The 18,597-nt window shown below is 41.2% G+C and overlaps 1 protein-coding gene across 1 annotated transcript; it reads left to right on the top strand.

Annotated features, from left to right (window-relative positions):
• The first annotated feature begins 2,373 nt into the window (after nucleotides 1-2,373).
• Nucleotides 2,374-13,915, top strand: BIVM (basic, immunoglobulin-like variable motif containing). The gene is made up of 11 exons (XM_089511246.1): nucleotides 2,374-2,445; nucleotides 3,449-3,484; nucleotides 5,302-5,869; nucleotides 7,069-7,195; nucleotides 8,622-8,717; nucleotides 8,875-8,979; nucleotides 9,341-9,435; nucleotides 10,165-10,297; nucleotides 10,408-10,491; nucleotides 11,090-11,186; nucleotides 12,670-13,915. The coding sequence occupies exons 3-11, from the start codon at nucleotides 5,389-5,391 to the stop codon at nucleotides 12,961-12,963; spliced, it is 1,512 nt and encodes a 503-aa protein (XP_089367372.1). The 5' UTR covers nucleotides 2,374-2,445; nucleotides 3,449-3,484; nucleotides 5,302-5,388; the 3' UTR covers nucleotides 12,964-13,915.
• Nucleotides 13,916-18,597: the final 4,682 nt, after the last annotated feature.

The raw sequence follows: 18,597 nt of genomic DNA on the forward strand, positions 1-18,597 counted from the left end.
TATGCAGAAAATATCATATGATGAGCAAGCTTGGATACAGATGAAGGAGGAGTGAAGATAAGAAGAATAATCTGAGATATGCAAACGACACTATACTACTAGCAGAATATATTACAGGCCTTGAACAACTACAGTGGAACCTCGCCATACGCGGGGGATCCGTTCCGGATCCCGCCGCGTATGGCGATTTCCACCTATGCTCGAGCCCCATTGTAAACAATGGGGCTCGTGCACGGCGGCACGGAGGTGTGGGGGTGCAACGGGCGCACGCGGCGGCGCAACACACACGCGCGCCCATTCAACTGAATGGGACGCGCCACTCCTTCTGCCGCGCGCGCACGCTGCGGCTTAAGCACATATGCTCAAGGCCGCGTATGGTGCGCCCGCCTATGGCGAGGTTCCACTGTACTACGAAAGATCAAAGAAGAAAGTGCAAAGGCAGGCTTACTGCTTGACATAAAGAAAAAAATGACCACAGAAAATCTATATACAGATTCAATCTAGACAATGAGGAAATTCAAATAATAAAAGAGTTCCCATACCTGGGTCAAACATGCATCAGAAATAAGAAGAATACTACGAATGGGGAGGGCACCTATGAAAGAATTAGAAAAGATCCTAAAATGTAAGATATACTACTGAGCCTGGAAGTTAAAATTGTACAAGTCATTGTTTTCCCTACTGCCATGTAGCGAGGAGGAAAATAAATTCATTTGAGATGCAGTGATGGAGAATAGTACTGAAGATACCATGGATAGTCACAAAGATAAACAAATGAGTCCTAGAACAGATCAAGCCTGAAATCTCTCTGGAAGCCAAGATGATAAAGCTGAGGCTGTCATACTTTGGCCACATCATGAGAAGAAATGACTCATTAGAAAAGACTAGGAAAGGTGGAGGGATGTAGAGAGGAAAACCGCATGCTAGATGGATGGATTCTATTAAGCAGGTCACGGGTATAAATTTACAAGACTTAAGCAGAGCCGTGGAAAACAGGGAGTCTTGGAGATGTCTCATCCACAGGGTCACCATGAATTGAGATTGACTCGGGCAGTTAACAACAACAAAGACAGGCACTAACAGATATGCCTATCTGGTTAGTTGCTGGTTCAACAGCATTGTGGGTTCTATAACTAATATAGCTGTTGGTACACGACTCTATTCCATATCTCTTCTTGTTGCTAGATCCCAGCTGGACAGCTATCTGGCTAATTCACAGACTGTGGAAAGGTGCTGTTCTGCTCAAGTGCAGCCCTGTAAAGGAAAACCACTGGCCTCCCTGACCCCATATAGCTCTCATTGGGAGATTAAGGCCCGCTTAATCATTGCCCCTGTTACGCTAAGCTGAAACCTTCTGAATTTTGGTCTGTGTGCTTATCCTATGGCCCCAAACAGATGCTGTACTCTGGGGCAGCCATGATCCCCAAAGCATGGGAGCACATCCACGCTACCCCATATACACATCAAATAGAATAGATTGGGAGTTGCAGGTGCAAAACACCTCCGAAGTCAGGAAGACAGGCAATTGAGGCAGGATGTTTTGCCGGACAAGCCCGATATGGCTGATTTACAACTTTATTTTGGACATTGCCAACCAAGTAATCCTTTACAATGTAGATTTGATTTCCTGTGATGTAAAACAAACACCTTTGCCTTCCGGTTAGTATTTGCCTATAAAAGATACCCCAAATTCTTTGTCAGTGGGCTAGTTGTAAGTCACAGGGACGCTCTTGTCACTGTGAACTCTGACCAGTCCCAGCATGTCCATTCTCCCTCCGCTCCCCGAATGGCCATATCCAACGCCATCCCCCTCACAACTGGATCTGGAGTCAGGCCTCGTTTTGTGTAAGTATCACCATTAGTTCAGCCTCATGCTATTCCAAGCTAATTTCTGATTTCCTTAGTCCTGGCATGTATGTGTGAGTGAATGTATATTGTTGTGTGATTTCCCCCCTTAATAAAAGGAACACATCAATCAGAGAATTCTGCCTCTGCAATATTCCTTGGTACACTTTTCTCTCAGTATACATAAGGGAAATGGTCTCAAGGGTCCTTGTAGCTGACCTAATAACTTGAATTAAATAAAATTCCCCTACAGAGACTCTTGGCTACACACCTTCCTACTGGTTCTTGAGCCTCACGACCTCTTCAGGGTTGTCACTTCCAGCTGGGACTGCTTTCTGTAACAGGGCTAAGCATTATGAACAAGTTGTATTATTATTATTCTTTTTTTTTTAGAAATTAATTGTAAAGCAATTAAAGAAACGATGTGAATTTTAATTGATTATTAACTGATAATTAGTTGATCAACAATTTTTAATTGGTTAAAATAAAAATGGTTAAATTTGTAATTGCGTCAAAACAATCATACTGGGAAAAAACATTTTGTTGTCTAAAGCACTATTCATTTTCAGGAATACGACACTGCAACATGTAGCTGACTAGGTAATAGAGTGCAAATACTTTTGGGTGGGAGAGGAAGCTTCACCTGCCACAACAAACTCCAAGTCCCAGAATTCCATAGCCTTGAGCCAGAAAAGACTTAAAGCGATGCCAAACTGGGTTATTTCTCCAGTGTGGATGCAGCCCTAGTCCGACACTCACACCAGTACGCCACTGGAGACCAATGTTCAAGTCCCAGCTTGGCCATGGAAACCCACTTAGGCAAGTCACACTCTCTCAGCCTCCTCAGGGGAAGGCCATGGCGAGCCTCCTCTGAAGAAATCTTGCCAAGAAACCCCCCATGACAGGGTCGCCATAAGTCAGAAACTACTTTAAAATCAACCCTTAAGGCACACTAAGCAAGCAACTAACCCTGGAGCTTATTGCTTTATTTTTTATTTTTATTAATTTTATTTTTATTATTTTATAATTATTATTAATTTTATTTTTATTATTATTTTATATTATTATTTATTTTATTTTATTATTATTTTATATTATTATTATTAATAATAATTTTATTACTTCTGGAAAATAAAAAAATAAAATAAAAAATAAAAGTGTATTTATTTCCTCAAAAGAGGTTTATAGCTCAGTGAGGCTTAAAAGAGCTCTCTGATAGTCTAAAACTACAAGTCCCAGAATGCAACGGGATTAGCAGGCGGAGCATTTCAAAAAGCGACCTAACCCCGTTGTATGTAAAGCGATAAGCTCGTTTGTAATAACGCCCTCCCATTGGAGGAAGTCAAGAGAAAGGCCAAGGCTGCCTCTAGTCCCGGCGAGAGTCACATCCAATCAGAGCAAGGCTTGGGAAGGGAACTTGGAGGAGGGGAGAAGGGGGCGGGGCCTCCGGCGCGTGCCCTAGGTGAGCGCGAGAGGGGGCTCAAGAGCGCGCGCAGGAAGGGCTTTGGGACCTGGTTGGGTGTCATGGCTGCCAAGGGGGCGTGGACTAAGGCAGGATCCTGGTGTTATGCTAGGCCTCCTGATTCCTCCCTCTTCTTTATAGGGAACGATGCTGCTGCTGCTGCTGCTGCTATAATAGGTAAGCTGGGTGGCCTCTCCTTCAGGTGTGCAGTGTGTTTGTCTGTTTCTGCAGCTCAGGTCCAGAAATAATAATCCAGTTTGAGACCCCATTAACTGCCCTGGCTCAATGCTAGGGAATCCTGGGGGTTGTAGTTTATTGTGGCACCAGAGCTCTGCTCTTGAGCCTTCTCTACCCCAAAGTGCTGGGGCCCCCATAGGGTTGCCATACCTGGGGCCCTCAACACACTACAAACCCCAGGATTCTGTGGGATGGAGCCATTGCAGTTAAAGTGGCGTCAGACTGCATTGTTTCTACAGTGTAGATCAGTGGTCCCCAAACTATACCCTTTAAGGGATTTTGGACTTTAGCTCCCAGAATCCCAGGCCATTGGCCAACATAGCTGAGGCTTTTGGGAGCTGAAATCCAAAATCCCTTAAAGGGCACAGTTTGGGGACCACTGGTGTAGCTGCACCCATGAGCCGGTGTAGCATAGTGGTTTGAGTTTTGGGTTAGGACTCTGGAGCCCAGGGTTTGATTCCCAGTTTGGCCATGAAGCCCATTGGGTACCCTGTCCTACAGAATCCTGGGGTTTGTAGTTTGTTGAGGCCCCAGCACTTTTGGGCAGAGAAGGCTCAAGACCTTATGAAACTACAAATCCCGGATTCCATAGGATGGAGCTAGAGTGCTTAAAGTGGTGTCAGGCTGCAAACTCTCTGCTTGTTTAGTTAAATTGATCTCCCACCTTGTTTCCATTTTGCTCTCTGTCTCCTCCCTTCATCCTCACAACAGCCCTGTCAGGTAGGTAATGCTATGACTACCCGAAGAGTTCCCTATGTCTCAATAAGAACTTGAAACCATAGTCCTGCTCCAACACTCAACATGCTATGGAGCTCCTCAGTTCCATGGCAGTACACCTGTAAAGAGAAGATGCTGGAGAATAAAAAGGGATTGTCCTTATGGCCAGCCTGTGTGGGTGGCTTGTGTTTAAACACTGCCCTGGTAGCCCTAGGTAACAGTCGGATGTGCAGGCTGGCTCTGAAAGGATGGATCACTCAGACACGGCACTTCATGAAATAAGAGAGGATCGTTTTCTACTCTGGTTCCCAAACAAATTGATCTTACACCTTTACATGTCACAGTTGTACATGAGACTACTATTACTTGATCCTGTTGTAGCTTTTTGCTTGACAGAGCTGCTCACTTGCTGTTCTTCAGTAACAGAGTGCTTTCTGTATGATGCTGAAGATAATAATATATGTTCAGAAATATCTTGCAATGTAGTGTAAATGCTCTTCCAAGAGATTTTGAAACTTGGATTCCCATTTGCACAATGAATGTCTTGTCACATATAAAGCCTCCAAGGGTTCCCAACCCCTGTTGGCACAGGGAAAGTCTCATTATCATCTGACAGAATCAAGCAACGGTAATGTAATGCACAGCTGCAACATGCAGTGGATGGGAGGACTTTGTTTTAAAAGGGGGGCCAGTGTGCAACACAAGCCTCACATATATCTGTGAGGGTCTTACAAACCAGTGTGGCTTTATGATATTGGGAGGACTACTGTATATGAAAAAGGGATGTGGACTCTTCTTGGATAAATCAGCCTTGCTTTGGCACCACATTAAGTTGCTCAGTGTCAGTTTCCCTGGAGATTGATGGCTATGTCTAAGAAGATCCTGGTTCATATAGAATACCTTTATGTGTAGGTATCTTGGATATATTTAGGGGAGACATGGAGACACAACTGCTAATGTGAATAAGTCACATATCTTCCTTTCAGAGTTCTGACACTACTGAATTTCCATTGAAAACATGTTTTCTTTTTTTATTTCAGAATTGTGCTATAACTCTGGAAAAGGGATGTAGACAGTATTTCAGTCTAGAGGGAGGCATATCATCTTGAAACAGATTTGTTCATTCAATGCCTAACACTGCAAGCTCTCAACTAGAGAGCGATTCTGGAGAAAATGGACCTGGACCTGGAACAAAGGCTTCTGCAGTTAATCTTCATGGTACTGTAAAGCAATTTTGTGCTGCAGGTGCCTCAGTTTCCTCTCTGGGATCCCCTGGAGAAAGGCATTATCCATGGGGTTGTCCTGTGACTCATACCCGAGAAAAGTTTTACACTGTCTGTTCAGACTATGCTTTTTTAAACCAAGTGACATCCATTCGCAAAAGCCCAAGTGCTACAGTTAGTGCCTGCTTACAAGACAATGCTGCCTTAAGTGTCGGAAACAATTCTCCTGGTTTTATTGGTGTTCGAACTGACACGTCAGACATAGTTTACAATGAAGATACTAACCTGGAAAGTTTGGCCAGTAGCCTGGGAAAACTTCCACTGGCATGGGAAATTGATAAGTCTGAATTCAGTGATTCATCTCCAGATCTGAAGAATCAAGCAGGTACAATAAAATCTCTGGGTAAAGATTCAGATGGTCAATGTCTGTTTTACCTTTATAAATGAAAAACAACTCCAGAAAATGTTTTAGTCATATATTCTTTTTGCTATAGCAAATATCACTGACATTTACACATTTGTAGTAATTATATTAGTGAAATTGGTTCTGGTTTTGTTTGTGTACACATTAGAAATAAAACAGGCACTGACTCAGATTCTAGTGAAAGTAAAAATGATAGGTGGTTGTATATACAGATCTGTATCTGATAGAAAAGTAAGGAAGTTGACTGTTTCCGTGTCCATGTATAATATGAATACATACAAATGCACTTATATGTACTTAGACTTCATTTTGTATGAGAGATGAAGGTTAAGGTGTTAAGCTGGAGGCATCACAGAACTCATGGATTTTAAGAGAGATTTGAAGGAAAACAGATATGGCACAGTGGGGGCATTCTGGGGTGAATTTAATGGTCATCACAGGGTAACAGTCTGGACCTTTCTTTTTCAGAGAGCAAAAATATTTTCAGAGGTTGATAGATATTACTCATCTAATATACACAGCAGTATTTTCTTGTAGTTTCTGCTGCCACTGGTGCCAAATTTCTCCAATATTTAAAAAAAGAGCTACTCAACTGTTATGTTCAAATCCCATTTTTGTATATTTTGCTGAACCATGTAAAATTTGGACTTGAGACAGAATATATTTAGTGTATATGTGTATTAGAATTATCTATAAAGAAATGTAATACAAGTTATATACATTATGATTATACATATTAAATGCACTGAGGGGGAAAAGGATTTGTCTGTATTTAAAAGAGAGTACCCTAATTTTTTGGTCCTTACTGGAAAATGATACTTTAAAATGTGCAAAGTGTCTGCTGAGAGCTTAGAAATCAGTGGGCAAGTGTACTTCAACTAAGTTTCCTTCCCATAGAAAACCACTTCTTATCTGTGACTTCTGTTTTGTACTCATCTATGTACTCATAGCAAAAAGAATATATTTCTGTGCATCTCTTGTTGTGTTCTGTCATTTTTCTTGCCTTGGGATGAAATCCAGATTCTGAATTATGGCATTTGTGTTAAATTAAAGCAAGAATACAAATTTTAGAACCACTTTGTTGGAAATATAATTCTCTATAAAATGCATTTTTAAGAATACTAGATTTTCAGAAATTATTTACTGAACATATATTACAGGCCACATGAAGAAGCAAGGAAGCAAGAAAATGTCTGTAGACAAAAAGAGCAAACTATACCGAGAGTGTCCACAACATTACGCCCTTGAAGATGTGAAACAACGAAAAGTGTTAGATCTACGGAGATGGTAGTTTTCAAGATACTAATACTATGAACAATTTTGATTGTCAAAAGCTGAACATTTTGAATGTCTTTTTGAAAAATTCAAGTTGAAACTATACTGTTAGAGTGGGAATATTATTCAGCTCATAGGAGATGCACCCGTTACAAGGCTGCTGGGTTTAGCTGCATTACAATTTTGTGTGTATATTTTCAAGCTCTGCTCCTCAACATGGCTGTGCTCTTGCTGCATGCTGGAGACTAAAAGACCCAAAACACTAAGACGAACAATAAATAACAACCACCTAAAACCTTGAGTGTTCAGAATGGACACTTTCCTGCCTCTCTGCAGGTTGTATCCACTCTCTGATGTAAGAGAATAGGATGCTATAGGCTGTACCAGGTAGTCACTTTTCTGAGGAATGGCACACAATGTGTGGTGAGATCCTTCCTGCGCTTTGAAGGAAGAATGATCATTCCAGCGAGTGCTGTTCTGCTCCCCACTTCCAGGGAGGATCACATATTTGGCATAACTCTATAAGTTGAATTATCTTTGGATCCTTTGTTATTTGCCTTTATGTGGTTTATTGGGGCAGAGTTTTGAGAGCATATAAAATCCTACATGATGGCTGTATATTCAGGAAACAAAGGCCCTATACAGACAGGCCAAAATAAAGCTGCTTCAGGTCACTTTGGAGGTATGGTGTTTCAATGATGCATGCATCCTAAGAGTCTGGAAGCTGCATCAAAGCTACACTCCAGTCTTTAGGACTGGAGCATGGCTTTGGTGTGGCTTCTGGACTCTTTAGGACGCATTTTTCGTTTAAACAGCATACCTTCAAAGTGACTTGAAGCAGTTTTATTTTGGCCTGTCTGTATCAGGCCAAAATTACAGCAATAAAACTGTAGAAACCACTGCTGTTCTTAAAGGATTTGCTAGTTCAGGTTATATGTTTTAGAGAGACTGCAATATTTGCCAAGAAGCATCTGAAGTTTGATCTGTTATGCTATATTGCTGCCCCACTGGTTACTAAGCTGTTACTTGAAAGATATAGCCATCTTAGTCTGTAGAATCAGTACATAGAGAGATCTTGTGGCACCTTTGAAACTAACTGAAAGAAAGAAAGAAATTTATTTCAATTAATCTCAAAGGTGCTACAAGAGCTCTCTACATACTAAGCTGTTACTTAAGATGGTATGTGTTTGGGAGTGGGAGTGTCTGTTGCTTTCTTGGAAGAAACCACCTGTTCTGTTGTGAAGTAATTTCACAGTTAAACTTGTATCTTTACTTTCTGGCTAGTATAAGTGAAATAAGTTTTGAGAGCCCAGAGATGAATACTTCTAACCCTTTTTTCTTTAAAAGTAAAATGTATTGTTTTCCTGTATTTGTGTTTAAATAATAGTAAATGGAAGCATGGCATATGTACATAAATTATGTGTTTGTGTTTTTAAAGGCACTGCATAAGTCGGCCACAGTATAAGACTTCCTGTGGGATTTCGTCTTTAGTCTCCTGCTGGAATTTCCTATATAGCACAATGGGAGCTGGAAAGTAAGTCTTTCTACAATGTATTTTTAAATATTTTCATTTGAGAGTAAGTCCTGTTAGATTCGGTGGGCTTATATCTTAATATGTGTGCTTAATATTTATTTGCCTGAATGCTTGCTCATTTAAAAAAAACAAAACTTTCTCATGTTTTTAAAACCAGTTTACCACCTATTACTCAAGAAGAAGCATTGCACATATTGGGCTTTCAACCTCCTTTTGAAGACATTCGATTTGGTCCATTTACTGGAAATACTACATTAATGAGGTAAAATGGTTCTCTTATAATATCTTATGCTGTTTCATTAAGTTAAATGTATGCATCACAACAGTATTTTAAATAGTATTCTTGCCTTTATTACTCTGCAGACATATATTAAGGCCTCAAAACTATACCCACCCATCTCAGGGAAAACTGAGAACCATTGAATTTAGTGGGCCTTATTTCTGAGCCACATACATGATTATGTTGTAAGTGGAAAAAGCCCTACATATTTCATTAGAACATGTGAACGTAACAGTATTTCATGTCTTTGCATTATTTAAGGAAGAAATAAGGCAGAGCGTCTTAATGTGCATTCATGTGTTTGTGTTTAATGAAGATTTCAGTACTGTACTGTGTTTTTCAGATGGTTCAGACAAATCAATGATCACTTCCATGTAAAAGGATGTTCATACTTTCTCTATAAACCTCATGGGAAGTATAAGACAGCTGGAGAGAGTGGTGAGTAACTAATTTTAGCTCTCACAAAAGCAGACGGAACAATATAATAGGAGAGAATGGGAAAGAAACAGCATAAGACAAACAATATGTAACTCTAGGATCTTGCAGCCTGTGCCTTCTTGAGGGGAAACATTCTTGAAGGGATGCTATCACTTTGCATGCTTTGATCTTGTAAGTAGTGTCCATTGTGGAAATAGGAGAATAGGCAGTTGTGGCTCCCCCTTTTCATTTTGTCTGCACTGTCATCTGAACTCCCTCTGATCTGCTGTGCTAAGCAGACTCTTCATATGTGCTGCACATCAGCTTTCAGGTATAGCAGGAGGCTTGAATGACTAAGTAGAAAGGAGAGAGCCACACTAATGCTTCTCTTATTTTAGCTGGTGATCTAGAGCAGATTCTGGAAGTGACATCAAACTTTTCTGGTTGGGCAAATACATTATGGCAGAATATAGGGAACTGTTTTATTTGACTGTAATAGCAGTACTTTAGTAATGTTTTTTATTAAGCCATGGATATTTTAAAATCTCTTGCTTTTATGTCAACATTTTTTGATAATGGTGTATAACACATATTCATAAATTGCCTGAGATCTTGCAGTAACCGAGATCTTGTAGGTACTGTTATAAAAGAGTCCCCCCCCCCCAGAAGTGATGAAATCTGACATATGCTTTTTAATGCAGACTAACCCACTTTTCAGTTGCTTTATATATATATATATTTAATTTGCAGCTTCAGGAGCATTGGCAAAACTAACACAAGGACTACGAGATGAATCCATAGCCTACATCTACCATTGCCAAAATCATTACTTTTGTCCAATTGGATTTGAAGCAACCCCAATAAAACCTAGCAAGGCATACAAGTAAGGGTTTTGACACATTACTGATGCTATATGAGTCTTTGGATAAGATGTTAAAGTTTTATTCATAGTGTCTTAACATGGTAAATGCACATATGCCTTTTGTGCACTAGAGGGCGCCTCTTGCAGCAAGAAGTAGAACATTGGATACTCATTGGAGAACCAAGCAGGAAGCACCCCACAATTCATTGCAAAAAGTAAGTTAGCACACCCCTTACATCTGTCTGATTATTAAGAAATTTAGCAGCATGAACAGTTTTACAGCATGCACATTAATATTTATATTTTCTTCTCTGACTTCTCTATCACTATTTTGAGTCACAGTTTGTTGTTATTGTTACGTGCCTTCAACTAGTTTCTGACTACTGCCAACTCGAAGGTGACACTTTCACAGGTTTTTTTGTAAGATTTGTTTGGGGAGAGGGGTGCCTCTGCCTTCCTCTGAGACTGAGAGCGTGTAACTTGCCCAAGGTTAACCAGTGTGTTTCCATGGCTGAATGGGGATTCGAACTCTGGTCTAAGAGTAGTAGTCCAGTGTTCAAACCACTACCCCACACAAGCAGTACTGCTGTAAAAAAGTAACTAAGTAGCTTACATTTCACCTGCATCCTATCCCATAGTACAGTGCTTGTCACATGTTGTACAGGATGCCTCTATTTAAACTTGTATTTGTTCTCTGAATACCAAATACTTCCAGAATATAAAAACTACTAGTTCAATTGTTGCACTGTGTTGTGTACTTGCTGTTCTAGCTCTGCTTTCAATGTGCGATCTGTTTTCTATCTTTCTGTGTAGGTGGGCAGACATTGTAACTGACTTAAACACTCAAAATCCAGAATACCTAGATATTAGGCACTTGGAAAGAGGTATTCAGTATCGAAAGACAAAGAAGGTATGATGGTTTTGTATTAATGCAGAGTGGAATGTTTGTCCAGAAGTAGTATTTATGTTATCCACTAAAACAGTTTGCCTTTGGATTTAGCTGTGAGGAAGTTTGCTATATGACAAATGTTGAAGATGGGAAAATTAATCAATGTGCACTTAACTAGTAAAGAAAAACTAAGGAGCAAAACAGAGGGGTATTAGAAGCCTGCTTCCAGGCGGGGAGTATGGCGAACATATGACTCATGCCCTGGAGCTACCTGAAGCCGACCCAACTGAGAAAAGCTGATCTGAAAAGGAGCACTGTCCGGGACCATGGTGGCAAGGCAGACTGGGGCTGCGCACATCTGTTTGCTGTGGCTCCAGGGTGAGCAACTCTGTGGCGGCCCCAATCCACTCTTTTGTGTGGTCAGTTTCACCCCAAGTGCAGGAAGTGACAAATGCACTGATAGTAGTGCATTTATTTCTAATGCAATTAGCTTTCTCTCTGAGCTACATAAAAAGAACTGTTGCAAATTCATTATGAAAATACGTCTATGTAACTAATACATTTCTTAATGTATCTTATTTCTCTGGAGGTGTAGCGCTTGCTAAAAATCACATCCAGAGTAATCAAGGGTAACTGTTTTACTCTGTTGTAGCCAATAAAACCGAGAAGTAATAAAACTGAATATGAAGCATCTCACACCATAGTCCTTCATCACCTCTGCAATTTACCCCAATTGACCCCACATATCTAACTCTTGACTGTATATCTTTATGTAAAAACCAAGCTGTGATAATAGATATTTTTTAATCTTGGCCACTCTTTTTTTAAACTAATAAATCTTTAAAACCATAATACAAACTCATATTCACAGATACACAAACACATGCATACACATCTACAAACAAACAAAAAACAGATACAGATTACTTTCTCTTCCCCACTTCTGCTGGTTTATCTTTCAAGAAAGAGAGAATGAATAAGAGACATTATTGAAATGAAAGAAACCAAATCAATGGGTGTTCCAAAGAAATAAGTCAAACTAATTCTCCTTTGGCAAACTCATCCTGGTCTTTTATCTTGTTCTTGAAAAAATGGTTAGCTCAAGTTATTAATCAACCACAAGTCTCCTTTCAGGCTTCTATTTAAAGGTAACAGCTGATATTACACAATATTCTTTGTTAGGGCTTTTACTGTGAAACTGTCCTGTAAGAACATAATGACAAATTAAAGTTGATGTTATCCCTGACTGCCATGAGTAGCTGAAAGAACATGCAGCATTATAGCAACACGTATCACACAATGGCAAGTCAGGAAGGAGATGCAAAAGCTCCTCCTTGTGGGCCAAAAAGAGCTGGAAAGGAAGATATTAAATGGAAAGTGCAGCAAAGAGGAAACAGATTAAAGTGTTTAGGTAGCAAAAATAGAACTTTTCCCAAATGTTTCTCTACTGCTAATCTGGGAGTATATGAGTCAAAGATGTAAAACCTTTTGTTTTGTATTCTAGGTAGGAGGAAACCTGCATTGCATCATTGCTCTTCAGAGGCTTAACTGGCAAAGGTTTGGTCCATGGAACTTTCCATTTAGAAACACTAAACAAGACTTACAGTCCCACTCACAGACACAGGGTATAGCCAAATCTGAGAGTGAAGACAATATCTCCAAGAAGCCTCATGGGCGCCTGGGTAGATCTTTTAGTGCTAGTTTCCACCAGGAGTCTGTCTGGAAGAAGTTGTCTCATCTTCATGAAAGGCGAAACAGTGGTTTTCAGAGTTACACAGATTATGATGCAAATGACTGAAAGGAATGATTTTTGCAAGTGCTGTACTGTAGATATATTAAGATATGGGAAATTTTTATTGCACACAGAGTATGGAATGGATAGAAATGTCAATACAGAATGCGGTCATTGGAATGCTGGTTGCATTATATGTGTGGATAGTTATATTGGGGATAATGAGAGATTTTAACTCAAACATAAGCACAGAATATTCTATACTTACAATCCAGTATAATTGGCAGTTGACGTGTTGCAAAACGTGAAACCAGAACCAATCTAGGGTAAAACCAGTGGTGGGTGGGAACTGATAAAGAGGAATAAATAACACACAAGATAAAGCATGAGATTTTGTCACTTTCTAAAACAGTTTTTGAAACTCCAGTTGTAGAATAGTCTTAAAGGTAAAAAATACTTGTTTTTAAGGATTTTCAGAAATGCAATAAAGGACATCATGGTCCAGTTCAAAACTTACAAAATACCAAATGCTAAAAGCATGTATAATTATTTAGTAATGTTTAATTTATTTATTGGAACATTGCTCTGTACAACTTATATTGTATTGAGATCTTTGTTAGCTGTTGTAAGTGGCAACCCTATAGCAAGCCCTGGAAAGCTGCGGTACCTGCTTGCTCCTTTTGCGGGGAGGAAGAAAAATATTCCACTGCCGAGTGTATACTCCTCTAGCACCTTTCAGTGCAATCTGAATTATTTCACTTCTTACAGGCTGCTTTTAAACAAATTCCTTTTCTTTGTTAACCCAATGATGTTATGTTGGGCTGCACCTGCATTTTGGTTCCTCTTGTGCTTTCTGGATCCTTTCCACATCACCCTTTAACTGTTTCACTGTTAATAAGGGAGATGCTTTAAGTGCCGAAATACACTGGCAGCCGCAGTGATATACCTCTTTGGCCAGAACACTGTATTTTTTTCAAATGATCATGTCAAGTAGCTTTATTTGAAAGTATAATATGTTCTCATTAAAAAACTTAAAAAGTATCATCTTGTCTTGTAATTTTGTAGATTTGTATCTCTCTTACTCAAAAATAAGAGACTTTGAAAAAGTTATTTCCTTTCCAAAAAAAATATTCTGTTTGGACACGTGTATATGTTTTAACAAAATTTTGGGCAAACCCCCAAATTGTTCATATACCCACTCTTAATGTATTTGGTTCGCACAGAACTCACTTGGCATCCAATGCGGGTATTTAAAGTGACATGTCTCTTATGTTGGCCAAATGAGGAACCAAGTAGGCATAAAGGAATGTAGGTTACATAAAAAGGCTCAAATCACTTTGTGTTTTTACTACCTGTGTTTACTGTCTCAGTGTTACCTTCTTTTCATGCTGATAGAAATGCTGCATCTGTGCTTCTTGGACTGTGTCTTCTGCAGGACAGAGAAATAGTAAACAGTAGACTATGGAAGAACTAGAAATGAAATTTCGTCATGCTTCTGCTTATGTTAGTAAGGAAAATTGTTCTGCATCTTGGCATACACGTAATTGTGTGCCATGCATGACTTAAATTATAGTTTAAAGGAAAAGAAGTACCATATTATATGTGTGTGTGTGTGTTGTGTATACAGCATACTTACACTTGATGAAAACTGCAGCAATATCTTCGCTTTCTAAAGATGAGAGGTAACATTTTACTTTATGAGCTAAACATGATTTTGGTAACAGAGTCTTGCAATAATGGATTATAAAGAATTTAGAGAACTATCTTCTGCACAATCCAGCACAAAATGTTGAGAAATCAATCATGAACTAAGTATACCTGCTATGATAGGTTTTTAAACATACGCATTGCATTCAAAATTTATACACTTACAGGGAAGTGGGGTGGGAAAAGTACTGTCAGGAGGTCACATGCATAACCCAGGACCCCACAGAGTGCAAAACATCATTTTGCTTTGTCCCCAAATACCTCTACTTTGTAGTGATTTCTTTGCCCTGGGCTGTTTTAGGCCCAGGAAAGGCCTAAATTATAAATGCAAGACATCCAAAAGCTTAGTTCCAGGTAATGTCAGCTAAAAAAAGGGATTAAAACATCCTGGAGAGGATCTAAAATTTGGCAAAAATGCCCCTGTCCCCTATAAGGTGTTTGAGGTATATTTTATTTGAAGTTCTTTTGTCCAGTTTTGCAAGCTCTCCTGGGGAAGACAGTGTTGGTCCTCTAACACCCAATGGTTGCCCACCCTGGTTTAGACCTTTGTGGAAACCCATATGTGGGGAGTCACTGGCAAAGTGGAATGTTCATAAGAGCCAATCGGAAACAGACTGGCAAAAAGGTGGAGGGTGAGCGGCTATAAAAAGGGGGAGCAGCCATTGAAAGAGGGAGTGTGTCACGTTCTTTGAGAAGTGAAGACCTAGTTCAAGGTGATGGCGGCTCATACCTTCCTTGTTCTGCAGGAATGCTATTTGTGAACTGAGCCAGACTTTCACAGGATTTATATTCCCGATGAAATTGGTTTATTGGATCATGTGTTTAGAGAAATAAAACACAGGCCTGTTGTAGACTGTCAAAATAAAGCTGCTTCCGGTCTCTTTGGAGGTGTGCTGTTTAAATGATGCATGGGTCCTAAGAGTCCGGAAGTCGCGCCAAAGCCACACTCCATTCCTAAGCACTGGAGTGCAGCTTTGGCGCAGCATCTGGATTCTTAGGATGCATGCATCATTTAAACAGCATATCTCCAAAGAGACCCGAAGCAGCTTTATTTTGACAGTCTAACAGACCACAGTTTCAGATAGAAACCAAGGAGATCATTGTGTTGTATTTAAAGTGACTTATCTCTAACGGGATATGGTTACATTTAATTTTAAAAGTGGGTGTTAGTGCATGAAGCTGCGGCCAGGCACCTGCAACCTGTATGCAGCCCAGATCCCACCCACGCTTATCCTGCAGCTTTTCATAAACTGCAAGCTCCCATTTTTGAAAAGCCGCTGCATAAGTGTGGCTGGGATCCAGGCTGAAAACAGGTTGCATTCACCCGGCTGTGGCTGTGTGCAATAACACTGGTTTTAAAATGAAATATGACTGCATCCCGTGAGATAGTCTCCCAAGTCAGTGAGGGAACTGGAACAAAGTTTGTAACAAGTGAAGTGATGCACACATTATAACAAGATTTGAGAACCAACTGAAAAAGGATATTAACTTAAGTTCTGTAAATAAAAGTTAAATTTCTTCATTTTTACAAAGGAGTGGATTGAAGTAATTTATAAATAACAACATCAAAAGCATGCCGCCAAAAATATTAAAATTTTTAAGGAATAATGATACTGGGAGCTCATCTCTGAATCACTTATTAAGTGAGCGGACTAGGAGAGAAATAGGGGGCAGTAAAAGGACTGCCATTACCATCCTGAGGCTGAGAGAGTGTGACATGCCCAAGGTCACCCAATGGCAGGATGACCAGATGTGCAAATTTACAGCGCTTTATAAATAAAGTTTAATAATGAAAATAAAGGTTAATAATAAATAATAATAATAAAGTTTTTATTTATATCCCGCACCTTCCTTCGATCAGGGCGGCTTACAGTATAAAATTTCAAACAACAATACATACAATAAAATCCAAAATACATCACATATAAACAATAATAAAAAACACAGGCAAAAAAGCCCCAAAGCCCTTCCTCTTGGCCACGAAAGAGGAGGGAGGCCCACAGGATTTTTAATCGGGGAATGCCTGTTGGAACAGGAAGGTCTTTAAATCCTTCCTGAATTGGGCCAGGGTGGTAGTCGAGCGGAGCTCAGTGGGCAGCGTATTCCAAAGGGCTGGGGCAGCAGTGGAAAATGTCCTCCTTGTGGTGGAGGACAATCTAGCCCCAGGCACCTTCAGTAGCTGCTGCCCAGATGTCCTGAGGGTGCGAGGCGGAATGTACGGGGAGAGGCAGTCCTTTAGGTAACCTGGACCCAAGCCATTTAGGGCTTTATAGGTAATAACCAACGCCTTATATTGGGCCCGGAAGCGGATAGGCAACCAATGGAGATCTTTCAATACCGGTGTTATATGGCTGGTCCTGGGAGCACCAGTGACCAGCCGGGCTGCCATGTTCTGAACCATTTGCAGCTTCCGAGTTTGATATAAGGGTTGCCCCATGTAGAGTACATTGCAGAAATCCAATCTCGAGGTTACCAGAGCATGTACAACAGTTTCTAGGTCCCTCTGGGCCAGGTATGGGCGCAGCTGGCGAATCAGCCGAAGCTGATAACAGGTGCTCTTGACCGTCGCATTCACCTGAGCAGTCAGGTGAAGCGACGAGTCAAGAAGCACCCCCAGACTGCGCACGGAGTCCTTCACAGGGAGCGTGACCCCGTTCAGGACAGGTGGAACCACCGCCATTCCTGGACCAGGGGAACCTATAACTAGTACCTCCGTTTTCTCTGGATTCAATTTGAGTCAGTTTTCCCTCATCCAGCCCATTACTGACTCCAGGCACGCCACGAGAGGAGAGACCCCATCCCCAGTCACTGCATCAGTTGGAGACATAGAGAAAATGATTTGGGTGTCATCAGCGTACTGATAACCCCGCGCCCCATGTCTCCGGATGATCTCTCCCAGCGGTTTCATGTAAATGTTAAATAGCATGAGAGACAGAATGGCCCCTTGAGGGACCCCGGTTTTAAGGGGCCTCTCGTCGGAGCACCCGTCTCCCAGCTGCACCATCTGGGACCTCCCAGAGAGGTAGGACCGGAACCACTGGAGCGCAGTGCCCCCGATCCCCACCTCTGCCAGGCGTCCCAGAAGGATACCATGGTCTATGGTATCGAAAGCCGCTGAGATGTCCAAGAGCACCAACAGGGACACGCTTCCCCTGTCAATGCCCAGACGGAGATCATCGACCAAGGCGACCATGGCTGTCTCAACCCCGTAGCCCGCCCGGAAGCCAGTTTGAAATGGGTCTAGATAATCCGTTTCATCCAAGACCGCCTGAAGCTGGATTGCAACCGCTCTCTCGATCACCTTTCCCAAAAATGGTAGCAGCGAAACAGGCCGATAATTATTATGAACCAGGGGGTCGAGGGAGGGCTTTTTTAGAATAGGTTTTACTATGGCCAATTTCAGTTGTGATGGAAATTGCCCATCCCTCAAAGATGTATTAACTATCTGGCGTAACAAAGTTGTTACCGCCGATCCCCCCTGGGCCGCTAACCACGAGGGACAGGGATCGAGAGAGCAGGTTGTCTTCCGAACACTTCCGAGGATCTTGTCCACATCCTTGGTACTTACCGACTCAAACCGATCTAGTTTAATAAAGTCCACGGAGGCTCCGGACACCTCTACCTTAGGTTCTGCTAAAATGTCGGCATTCAGACCTTCGCTTATCCGAGAGGTTTTATCCGCAAAAAAGTCATTAAATAAGTCACAGCAGGCCTTAGTAGGTTCAAGGATCTGGTTCTGAGCGGGAGGGAGCTGAGTTAGCTCCCTGACCACCCTGAACAACTCTGCCGGACGCGACTCTGCGGACGCAATACGAGCACCATAGAACAAATTCTTTGCTGCTCGTATTGCCTCTCCGTAGTCCTCTAACAGTTGGTCTAGGAGAGCCTTGTCGTCTAAGCAAAGGTGTTTCCGCCAACGGTACTCTAGCCGTCGCAGAACCCGCTTCCTTGCCCGGAGATCTTCCGTATACCAGGGCTTGCATTTGGAAGCGG

Source organism: Sceloporus occidentalis, unplaced genomic scaffold (assembly GCF_023333645.1).
Source record: "Sceloporus occidentalis isolate IW3139 unplaced genomic scaffold, rSceOcc1.0.p SCAF_2, whole genome shotgun sequence".
In the NCBI taxonomy this organism is placed as follows: Eukaryota; Metazoa; Chordata; class Lepidosauria; order Squamata; family Phrynosomatidae; genus Sceloporus; species Sceloporus occidentalis.